The 12,334-nt window shown below is 38.2% G+C and overlaps 1 protein-coding gene across 4 annotated transcripts in view; it reads right to left on the bottom strand.

The window, feature by feature from the left end:
- Positions 1-1,868: 1,868 nt before the first annotated feature.
- Slco1c1 (solute carrier organic anion transporter family member 1C1) overlaps positions 1,869-12,334 on the bottom strand; it is a 37,977-nt gene continuing 27,511 nt past the window's right edge. For 3 of the 4 annotated variants that reach the window (XM_059256989.1, XM_059256991.1, XM_059256992.1), the window contains 5 exons: positions 11,620-11,785; positions 8,201-8,385; positions 7,062-7,126; positions 3,874-3,991; positions 1,869-2,091 (listed from right to left, as the gene is read on the bottom strand). In XM_059256989.1, the coding sequence (XP_059112972.1) occupies positions 1,869-2,091; positions 3,874-3,991; positions 7,062-7,126; positions 8,201-8,385; positions 11,620-11,785 (757 nt within the window). The remainder of the gene's footprint in view (positions 2,092-3,873; positions 3,992-7,061; positions 7,127-8,200; positions 8,386-11,619; positions 11,786-12,334) is intronic. The other variant, XM_059256990.1, reaches the window with a different exon arrangement.

Below are 12,334 nucleotides of genomic sequence, written 5' to 3'. Positions count from 1 at the left end.
TGTGTATGTGTCTTCCCCTTTTGCATCCAAGGCACTCCACTGTCTCACCCACACTGAGATACCCCCAGTCTTACTTTCTTAGCCTGACTACCTGGTCTTTGGACTGTTCAGGACTTACAGAAGGCTGACTGGCTCAGACTGTAAGCTTCTGGGTATGCTGCCTCTTTACAAGGTTCTCTGTTTTGTCTTTGTGTTCCTTAGATGATGGTGGAGGAAGAAAAACAGAGGTAATGGTTTGAAGATTAGAGTGTGGACTGCCAAACTCACTAACTGCAGTCAGAGGAGCGCCAAAATGCCAGGGGAGAGGAAGTGTCTGAACTGAAGGTTTCCAATGGGGAGTCACAGAGGCTTACCTGGTGGAATCTTCCAAACCTGTCAGGTAAGTGTCAGCTAGACACTGAAGACACCACACCCAGCCTTAATACTGCTCATCCATTCACTTTATAAGGATAACAACCACAGGTATTTTCGATTTTCAGAAACTTAACTCTTTGTGGAGGAAAGGGTTTATTTTACCTTATAACTCTCAGGTCACACTCCATCACTGAGGGAATTTAGGGTGGGAACTTTAAGCAGGAACCTGGAGGCAGGAGCTGATGCAGAGGCCACGGAGGAGTGCTGCTTACTGGTTTGTTCCTCGTGGCTTGCTCAGTCTGCTTTCTTACAGAACTCAGGACCACCAGCCCAGGTGGGATGGACTTTTTTACATCAATCATTAATCAAGAAAATGTTTTACAGACTTGCCTATAGCCTAGTATTATGGAGGAATTTCCTCAGTTGAGAATCCCTCTTCCCAAATGACATTAGCTTATATCAAGTTGACAAAAAAAAAAAAATAAATAAAAAATAAAATAAAATAAAAAAAAAAAAAAAAAAACCTAGGACAAACAAATGGAATCTAGAGCCTACAATCTCAACAGGGTAAAAATGAGCCCTTGGAGGGTCAAACTCTCTGACTGCTTTATATCTAAACTACAGATAATCTATACAGTGCATGTATGGCAACACAAACATTATATAACACAGATACACTACACAGTAATGCATAGTACCACAGATATATGTGCAATTTGTAGTATCTGTAATGCTACATTTTTCCACCATGATATTTTTACTGATTATTTGGGAATTTCCCATAATGCACTCTGGTCATGCTTACTTCCCAGTCCTCCCAGGAACACACACACCCCAAACTTAACTTTTAAATATATTTTGTGAATATACCTTGCATCTAAGTAGAGAATTGCCTACATACACAGAAATATGGATAACATTTGTTTTAAAAATATTTTAATTCATTGCATAGAAAATAAAGCACGATGACATTAATGACAATGAAACCATGGATGCTTCTAATGTCACAATGAACTTATATAAATGATTAGTGGGGGAACTAATAAATTAAAATAGTCTTCCAAGACCACTCTGTCATGATGAATCTTTTCTGTATCAATTGCTGCATTCCAAGAGAATCTAAAACTGAAGGCCCTCCTTAGGAACTACCCAAAATGATTCAATTTAGAGATGACATGTCATAATCAGACATGAGAGACAGTTTTTCCCAGGAATACATCTTACTTATCAATGGACACAATGCAGAACAAAGCAGAAATAAGAAAATAATTAAAAGGAATGTATAAATAAGTTTAAAGGTTTTAAAATCATTTTTCATCTATATCTTCTATTTTAGTGATATTTATTAGAGTTCTGTCATCTAATGCTTAGAGTAAAATACAAAAGCAGACATACTTTTGAAAGGAGAAAAAAATTACATGTTGAAGCCCTTTTGATTATAATTTTATTTGTTTACAGAATTTTCATGCATTGGATAAAATGACCTCCATGTTTGCTTGTTTTCCATGACTTTGCTAAAGTCGTGTCTCCTTGCCTGGCCAGTACTTGGGCTGCAGCACATGATCCCTTGCAGCACATATTTCCTTCTTGAAGCTTGAAGACACCACTGTTTTGTCTCTGGTGGTTATGAAGCTGCTGGGTTTTGAAACATACTTTTTCTTTAAAACAAAAAGTACAGCCATGCTTAGGAAAATGGACACTGTACCAAGGAGTGTGGTCAGTCCCAGGTATATGTGTCTAAAAGAGGAGAGAATCTCGGTTATAATTATTGCAACTACTCAACTTGAAATAAAACATAAACTGAAGGTTCTAATAGTGTGATGATGACTCTCTTGAAGGACACAGATTTAGAGTAAGCCTGTGGCTATGAACACAGGTGACCTACTGTCAGCCATTTGCTACTGTATTTCTTAGTAGTATTGTCATTCCGAGTTACTGCAAATGATGTTCCCATTTCCTCTGTAAGGAGTTCCTGAAGTCGGGTAGCCATCTTCCTGCTTGCTCAGGGCAGCCCCAGTTAGGCTACTGCTGTACTAAGTATAATTTTAAAAGAATCTCTTTCACTTTCCAAAGTGTCTAGGTTTGACTAAGTTATGTGGTGATCCTGCCTCAAATATTCCTCTCACACATTCCAAGGAAAGGCTGCAGCAAGCAATTTGAAGGAGGGGTCGGAATTCTTGTGGCACAGAACTGCCTGAAAACGTGCCTGACACTCAGTTTGCTCTCTTGCCTCAGAAGTCTTTAGTACCAGAAGAACACAGAAGGACAGGCTTTAAGCTTTGTCCTGGTCACATGGTAAATGCTCTCACAGTCTCACAACTGACACATTACAGTGAATACTTAGTCTCAGCAAATGAGAGCAGATGCCAAATCATACTCCCCAAACTGGCCTGGGTCATGGACCAAAAACCCTTTACACATAAACATCAAAGCCTATTAAACGTCTTATTTGAGATGGTCTGATTAATTCACATTCAACTTAGATGCTGGAGACCCAGCTTTACCTCTCTAAAACAAAGTGTTCAGCTTGTAAGTCTTTGAAAAAAGGAAGTCCCTGGTCTTAAGCCATTGGAGTATGGCTTTAAGCAATAAGGAGAATAAAGGTTTGATGAACAGGACTGAATGATACCGTAGTGAGAAAACCACGCTCTCCACCCTAGACACGCTCACCCACACAGAGGAAGCTTTTTACTTTTATGCATTTCAAGTACTGGAATAATTGAACATCAGCTTGGCAATAAGAGCCGGACGGATTGAGAGCCAAATCCAGATCTTGCCCAGGGGATTAGTGCTGACGTAAATGGTACAGTTTGGCTCAGTTTAAAAAAGAATAGAATTAAACCCAGAATGTGACCTAAATTTAAATGCATCTGAGTTTCAGGGAATGTCTTGCTATTTGTGTGCAAAAACTTTCAGAAATGTCATTATATTCTAGAAATTTTCATCATTTGTCATATGTGTGTGCTCATGAGTATATGTGTGTGTGTGTGTGTGTGTGTGTGTGTGTGTGTGTGTGTGTGTGTGATAAGGCAGGGTTGCTCACTCTGTAGATTCAGGTTAGCCAAGAACATATTATATAGCTCAGGCTGACCTCAAGGGCTCAAGAGAGCATTAGTTCTCTTCTGTTAGCCCCCTAAAATTCTGGGATTCCAGGTGTGAGGCATTTTATCTGACTAATTTTCATCATATTAAAAAATGATTATTTGAGAGGGGCATAAATTACAGCAAAGTATAATGATACATGTGTGCAAAATTCATTAAATCTATTACTTTGTATAATAACTTAAAAATTAAGAATAAAATAATGATGACAGTTAAAATGAAATTGATTGTTAACACTGGGAACTATATATCTTAAGTCAAATATCAAATAAGAGAATTGTATATGAAACAGCTCCCAGTTTTTGGTTGATTCATCTTATAAACATGGAAATTACATAAGAAATTCTAGGTTTCAGTGATGTTGCATAAAATATGATGTAGCAGCACAGAGATCTGGGAATGTGTTTGACATGGTACCTGAAAGCATGTGAGTCATACAGTCTGCAGGAGCCTCTGCTTCCACATTTTTTAAATCCCCATTTGAGGCATGAAGTGTCAATCAAAACACCAAAATACACAGGAGCTGGGATTCCTGCTGCAAGAAACACAAATGATTGCGTCTAAGTTTTGGTCATGAATGGTGACATAGAACCACTTACCTTGAGCCCAGTAATCACTGCTTGGGAGACAAAAAGCCATGGTTTCTCACAGAGACCTCTTTCTATGGCTCAGTGTTTGGTCCCAAGCTCTGGACTCATGCAGTAACTCTCATTAGTATAACTCCATGTACATGTCTCCTGATGCATTACACTCAATGTGAACACAACTTCTCCCTCGAATGACTCACCGAGTGGCCAGGGCGGGGAGCTTGGATGCCATCTTTGAGCCCCTCGCTCATTTTTAGTACATCCCAAGTCATGTAAAATCTCTACTTGGGTGTCTATTCTCCTCTCTCTACTGCTGTAATGTAAAGCTTAGCAACAGTATGTGTACAGCTCACTAGTAGATAATTTGCCTAGCATACTTCAGGGCCCTGGGTTCAATTCCTAGCAACCCCACTCCCAATAAAAGCAATAGCTAAAGATTCCTTTTGCCAATTACCTTAGCACTCTCTTACCTATTTACTATGCAAATAACCACATAGATAATTGCCTAAGGTGTTTGTTCCAAGACCAAACAGTACATTTCTGGCCTCATTAAGGTCATATTCATTGGCTTATATTTTGGATCTCAGTTTTATTGAATGTCTTTTGATGCTTAAAATACTCTGTCCTCTTGCCTACCGCCTTCAGTAGCTTTCTTTCTCTGAAACAATTTGACTTTTCTTATCTCCCTTTTTTTTTGTTTTTTTGTTTTGTTTTGTTTTTTTGAGTAGAGTTTCTCTGTGTAGTTTTGGAGCCTGTCCTAGAACTCGCTCTGTAGATCAGGCTGGTCTCCAACTCACATAGATCCTCCTGCCTCTGCCTCCAAAGTGCTGGGATTAAAAACTTGCACCACCATCCTGCCTCCCTGCCCCCCTCTTCTTACTGCACACATACCCTTTGAGTCTCAGTTTAAGGGATTCCCTTCAGAAAGGACCGTTCCTATGACCTAAAGTGTATTAATTCTGCTCACCAGCCTACAGTACTTGTTCCCTTTCACAAACCCTTAATGCTCTTGGAACAGCTTGTTTAACTGTGTTCTCTGCCAGAACACAAACTATGCAGGCACAGGGAGTTCCTTTCTTACTTGTGCTATAGTGCTCATCGTTGCTCAGTAACTGATTATTGAGGGCACAATCCTTTCTAGGGAGAAAAGATAATTCTTACCAACAAATTCCAACAAAAGTGTTCTGGAAGGATTGAAATGAGTTCACAGCTTCATTTCTGTTTTATGTATTGCAAACAGATGGTCTATTAACATCTGTTTTGCACCATTGTTGCTGTTGTTTATGACTTGCCAACATTTTTACACCTAACAAAGGAACAGTTTAAGGTATTTGAATGAACCATGGTGGGGAAAGCATGCCAAGGGCTTGGTCCATGCAGCAGGAGCATGCTTGGTAAATGGCTATGCCAAGAAGCATAGAAAACTCTGGCTAGAAATTGACAAGTTATCGACCTCAAGCCCCCCTCCATTAGAGATACCCTCCTCCAGCTAGGTCTCACCTCCTAAAGGTACCCCAACCTTCCAAATGGTGACACCAGCTTGGTTTCTGACACTCAAACAAATGAAACCCCCAGGGCACATTTCATATTCAAACCACAGCATATAGTTACTCAAAAGAATGTACTCTTACTAAAGCCATCCTAATGTATTCATGACACCATCATGACAAACAGGCCTTTGATAACAAACAGGAATTACTTTTAAAATATTGCCTGCTTAAAATTCCATTGAAGTTTTATAAATAGTCATGATATAACTGATTTAATTTCGAATCAATTATAGTCATTTCAGCTTCAGGCAAAACATATGGCAGAAATGAAATAATGTCGTCATCTCACAGATCACTTATTATTGACAAATGATCTTTATTGTGGAGACGGTTATGGCCCTCACTTTCACCAAGAGGCCATTATCCAGTGATGGTCTATCCTAAAGTCAGCTTTCAGGACAGAATGGGCAAAATGACATACAGTGTCACCTATATAGTTCCCACCTGAAATATTTTATTGGCTGTTTACAAAAACAACCAGGTAAATGCAAATGAAGAGTAGCCATAAAGATGACAGACTTGCCTAAATACAAAAAGGAAGGATTATTAGAGGCTGACAAGGGTAGCTAAATGCAGTACATGGCCCTCCACTCACTTTGGAACGAGAGTGTAGAAGGGTGTAGAAGGTCATCATTATAGTGAATTAAATTCGATTGTGTAATATATAGAAGATACAATAACACATTGGTACCAAATTTCTTGACTGTGACAATGCATTGTGGTCATACAAAATGATGACATTTGTACCTGTAGGAGAGTGCAAGCTATGGTCCTCAAACAGTGACGTGCCAGGAAGTCCATACTCATTTGAAATTGTGCATCAGTGTAAAATGTAGGAGGCTCAGTTTACAGAAAGCATTGGAAGAACCTGAGTGGATGTAGTCTAACAACCTCGTGATCTTTTTGCTATTCTATGGAGCCAGCCTTCCTGAATCCCCCAAAACTGGGAGCACGGTTTAGGCCCTTACCTTGAGCTTTGTCTCTCGGTGAGTGGAATCCTTCTTTATGAAAAAGGCCCATGTACTTTGAATCCTCCATCAACAGAATCTATCCTTATGCTTATCACAGATCCTTCCTTCTTAGGCCCTTACCCTGAGTGCTGTTTATCAGCCAATAGGACTCATTCTTGGTAAGGTTACAGGTGCTTTGATAGCTTGCCAGGGGATTTCAATGTAGCTGTCCCTGAAGCTTTGTTGTGATGATTGTGGAGACTTTCCCCCATGAGGTCAGACGCTGGAAGTTTTGACCCAGAAGCTGCTAAAGTAGTGCTGTGCTAACCCAAGTTTCACTCTTCACCTTCCATGGATTATGCCCCCACTGTCCACGACACTTCTGAGGCCCCTGACAATAAACCAATATAAACACACACACACACACACACACACACACACACACACACACACACACACACACACAGAGACAATGTTTTAGAAAGAGAAGGAAAAAATGTCCTTTTGATTATACTTACCAAGAACTCTTATTGCTAAAGTGTAGATACCCAGAGCAAAAGACTTAAGTTGTGGTTGAATGCACCTAAAATAGGAAAAGCACCATTTAGAAAATATGGCCTGAGAGGTTTCTCGATGGTTAAAGCACTTGCCACACAACTATGGAGCCTGAAGTTCAGACACTCAGAACACACATAAATATTGAGTGGACTTGGTAACCTGGCTATTAGTCCAGCCTGAGAAATCAGAGGCAGGCAATCATCAGAGCGAGATAGCTAGTAAGACTAACGTAAGCGCTGACCAGGAGATGCTGCTTCAAGGAATAAGGTGGAAGGACACTGGAAGAACATTTGAGGGGATTGCTCAAGAGTGCACACCCACACGAGTATGCACTATACACATGCAAACATGTACATGTATACACCACACACACACACACACACACACACATAAACACCTTTTCATACAACATTTAATCTGGTCATGATTATCTAATCATTATTCTTTAATTTCATTAATTTTATTTAAAAGAGTGATACAAAATTTAAAATCCTCACATTTTAAAATATATGATCTACCAGAAATCAATGCTTAACTTTTATTTAAATAATTATTTAAAATGTATATTCTAATTAAAATATACAAAGGAATGCATATTTTAGGGTCTTGTATATAAAATTGTTTTGAGTCATTCACATAATATTCGTAGATTAGAATTGATTGAAAAACATAACACCATCATGGAAAATTCCAGTCTTAGCAGTAATGTGTAAAAAATAATAGCCTATAGATCAAAATGGCCAGTTCAAAACACCACGTTATTAAACATACCTTTAAAGTATTTCACAATTGTCTATTACATACATTTTATGGAAGGTACATTTTATCTGTGTTATTAATCCTGACTCCAACATCAGAAGCCCCAAATGGTGTTTAGTGTAAAACTTCAATGATGTAGGTTTTAACATTGCTCTCGATCAAGGATTTACAAATATTCTGAACTAAGAAAACGCTATAAAAACCTAAAGTGGGCTCATCTGACAGTGGAATCAGGGGCTGGGGCCAATTGTTTCAAAAAGCTATCAAGAATCACGACCACAGAGAAGGGTATATGTTGTATTTGATAATAAAGTTGGAGTGAAGAAGACTCAGCACTCACCTCAGGAGTAATATATACCCAGGTATGCCACCGAGAGATAACGTATATGACGTGATGACTGAAATCACAAGGAAATACAGAAACATTTGGGGACATCCGTTATCTTTCTGACACCTGCCCATCATGCCTGACCAGTTTCCTGACTTAGGGGCTGCAAGTCCTACACAAGTGCAGTTAGAAAATATCTGTAACACAGTAGAGAAAAGTCCAATTATTGAGATACATTTAATTAAATCAGAAGTTATATTTTTCTTTTAAATACTCTTTAGTATAATATATATGTATTATATGAGCAATGGGGAATATTTTGCTATATTAACATATATTAACATATTAATATATCAACATATATTAAGGTAAAGTCTAATAGAGTATTTCACTGTTTAAATAGTGACCTACAGTCTACACATGACTGTCACTACTATTTCATGCTTTCATTATTGTCATGGTTACCTTTGTCCTCAACCTACTTCAACTCTCACCAACCGCAATCTGCTTTCCACATAGTAACCAAGTGAACATTCAAATTCTCTCACTGCCCTCAACCCTGAAATTAGGATTCCTTATACATTTGTAAGAATCCCAAATCACTGTAGTGAATTATCCATTCTTATCATGTAGCTCCCAGATCTCACCCTGATCTCATTGGTCAACAATCTCCCCTATTAACCTCTGCTTTGTTTACACAAATGGCTCCCACAATGGCAAATTTGCAGGTCTGTTTTGTCCTAGAACCATTCCTTCCCAGCTTGAACACAGCCAATTCACCCATATCTCATGGTCCTGTTACTCCCCATTCAGGAAAATTTCCTCTTGCCTGTTCAGCTTTCCCTTCTCTACTTAGAGATTTCTTTAGAGAGAAGTTTCATGACTTCCCCTTCTAAACCACAGCCCATCTGTCTGCTCTGGTATCCTAACTCAGTCTCAGTCACTATGTACATGGCTATTTATCTTTAAGCTTCATCTCTCTACTAGAATATAACCTCTACGAAAGCAGGATCACCCTATCTTGTCACTTCTACATATCCAGAGCCTAAAATTGACCTCACTTTCAGTATTTAAGAAAAAATCATTAAATAAATGAGCAGAATTAGAAGATATGGAAGAATTTACATTGTCTTTTAGGGAAAATAATCCTTATGCATAAAAGTGAACTAAATCTTTATGCATAAAAGTGAATATGAAGCTGTAATTCTGTACAGTTTATTTATGAAATGAGAATCTCATGATATTTATTATCTATTTGTATCATACATTAAAAGAGTTCTAGTTTTTTTTTTTTTCAACTTGACAGAAGTCAGAGTTATCTGAGAAAACTATAACTGAGAAATTGCCTTTATAATATTGGGCTGTAGGCAAGTCTGTAAAGCATTTTCTTAATTAGTGATTGATATGGGAGGGCCCAGTCCACTGTGGATTTTCACCCTTATGCAGGGGTTTCTGCACTGTATGAGAAAGGAGAATGAGCAAGCCACAGGGAGCAAGCTAATAAGCAGCCATCCTTTAGGGCCTCTGCTTCAGTTCCCACTTCTAGGTTCCTGCCTTGAGTTCCTGCCCTGGCTTCCTTGGATGATGGACTGTGATGTGGAAGCATAAGTGAAATAAACCCTTTCTTTTCCAAGTCATGGTACTTTATCATAGCAATGGGAATACTAACTAAGACAACAAGTTGTCATTTTCATCACTGAAGAGTGAATTTGCAAATAAAGAATGAAATAAAGTTGACATAATTCATATATATGTATATATGTGTGTGTATATATATATATGTGTATATGTGTGTATATATGTGTATATATTCTAATATATATTATATATAATATATATTATATATTCTAATATATAATATATATAATATATTCTAATATATTATATATAATATATATAATATATTCATATATATATATTCTAATCCTGATCTTGTTTGATTGCTGTTATTTGTTCCTGTGTCTCACTGTCATCCGGGATGTTCTCAAATATGTTGGGCTAAGCATTCATAACTAGCCAATAATTATATTTAAATATATTTTTGCTGTTCAGTTTTTTATGGAAGATAGCATTTGGCCTGAAATGCCAAGATGTGATTAGAGGGGGGAGTCTGTTAATGACTGAAGGACATCAAGTCCTTCACAGCCAGTTTCAGTTTTGCACTGAATGCTCATCCCCAGTTTACTTATCTCATTGCTCCTGTGCAATGAAATATGGAGGTAAGGCCTTTGGAAGATCAGGAAGATAACATTTTCAGAAATTAGTGTCCATAAAAGAAAAAAAACACACACTTTAAAGCTTAAACAGTACTGGGGATTGGGTTTTCAATTGACAGGGATAAGTGGAAAAGACTAGATCATGAGGATTCTGAATTAATCAATAGGTTAATTCTTTGATAAATTCATAATATGGTGGTATTATTGGAGGTGGTCAAAGCGGAAGAATGGGCTACCTGGAGGAAACTGTCACTGGGGAGGGTCTTGGAAAGATGTAGCCTGCCTTCTGATCACCTTTCCCTTCCAATTCACTGTGAGGTTGATGGTGTCTATCACACAGTTCCCTGCAAGGTAAACTGAAGCACCACGGGCCTAGAAATAGCAAGCCTAAGGTCTACAGCCGAAGACACTAAAAAGTTACTCTTAAAAAACACTTTCCTCTCTTTAAATGCTTCCTCTCAGGGAATTGTGAGAGTGAGAAAAAGCCGACTGCTACAGCCACCTTGTCCTTCCTTTCTGCCTTCTGCTCTGAGGACATCTGCAAACCAGGTAGTCAGCCCTCATCTCGCACTGGACCCACTGGCTCTTTCAGTTGGACTTCATTTCTACAACTGTGGAGAATAAATGCTTGCAGTTCAAGCCATTTGTCTCAAATACCTGGACAGACTGAGCGAGCTTCCTACCTGGAGTTCTGACTCCATTCCCACTCTACAGCAACTTGGCAGCTCAGACCATCTACTCTTGATCAAGCAGAGCTGCTTCAAAACCATCAACTTCCCTGGAATCAGTTCTGGGTTCCTGGATCCATATCTTCATATACAGATCTCTTAACCCCCCATATTTGTGCTGTTCCTAAAACCTCCTGTATCTACTAACTTTGAGATCAGGGGACACAGATCCTAAAGTATATCTTAAAAGTGATACAATATTTTTGGGACTTTCTTATTCTGGGCTAATAATTTTCACAATATAATGAGAGATGTAGACTAAACAATTATGAATGTTGTTATACCTGTTTCATTACTAATCCATTCCTTAATTCTTTCAGTTTTAGATCCACAAGAGTGTTTTAAATTCCCTATATTTATATACAAATACAAGGGTTGGGTCAGAACAAGGGATTCTGCCTGTGTGACCTCCCAAGACCCCATTGGACCAACATGGGTCTACACAATAGCCAGTTAATAGGCAGATACATTAGGAGAAGTTTCTTACAATGCTCTTTCCACTCTGACTGGAGGATTGACAACCAGCAAGACAAGCTGACACATATGTGATCCCATTGTCCCCACACATGGGCTCCCATTTTGACTCTGAACATTTACATCTTGAGTTGCAATCTGAAAAGAGAGCTCGTTCATGATAAGAGACAGGTTTGGTTCTGAAAAGAAACGTAAGAGTATAAAATATTACCTCTTGGCAGGCAAGATCCTATTTTAAAAATGTCAATGCTATTGAGTCATATAAATGCTGTGATAGTGGCAACTGTTTGTCTTTTGAAAATACAATTGTGTTAAATATCTTAGCATCTAAGTGTTAAATATGAGCCAACTGTTAACTGACTTCTCCTTAAGCTATGTCTTAAAAGGTTTGCCCATTCTAGCCACATCCACTTCTTAGCTTAAAGGTCTTATTAAAGTCTCCTGATTTTTGGGTCCTGTAATGAATTTCTGAGCTAAGGTGGTTCGGTCCATGGTTACAAGACAGAAAAGTGAAATTCAAGGTATATTTATGACATTATGCATGCTATCTTTTGTAACTGTGTGGGCATCAGTATGATGGATATTGCTGATAGTAATGAAGGAAAACAGTTAACAGTGAACACCCTTCTTATACCTAGTTGCATATGTCTTTCAAATAATGCACCATGAATCTTTTGTCTCTATATTCTCTGAATGGAAATATAAAATATACATATGATAGGATAAAA

This window comes from Peromyscus eremicus, chromosome 3 (genome assembly GCF_949786415.1).
Source record: "Peromyscus eremicus chromosome 3, PerEre_H2_v1, whole genome shotgun sequence".
NCBI lineage: Eukaryota > Metazoa > Chordata > Mammalia > Rodentia > Cricetidae > Peromyscus > Peromyscus eremicus.
The sequence above is the reverse complement of the archived record's forward strand: the minus strand, read 5'-3'. Positions and strand labels throughout refer to the sequence as shown.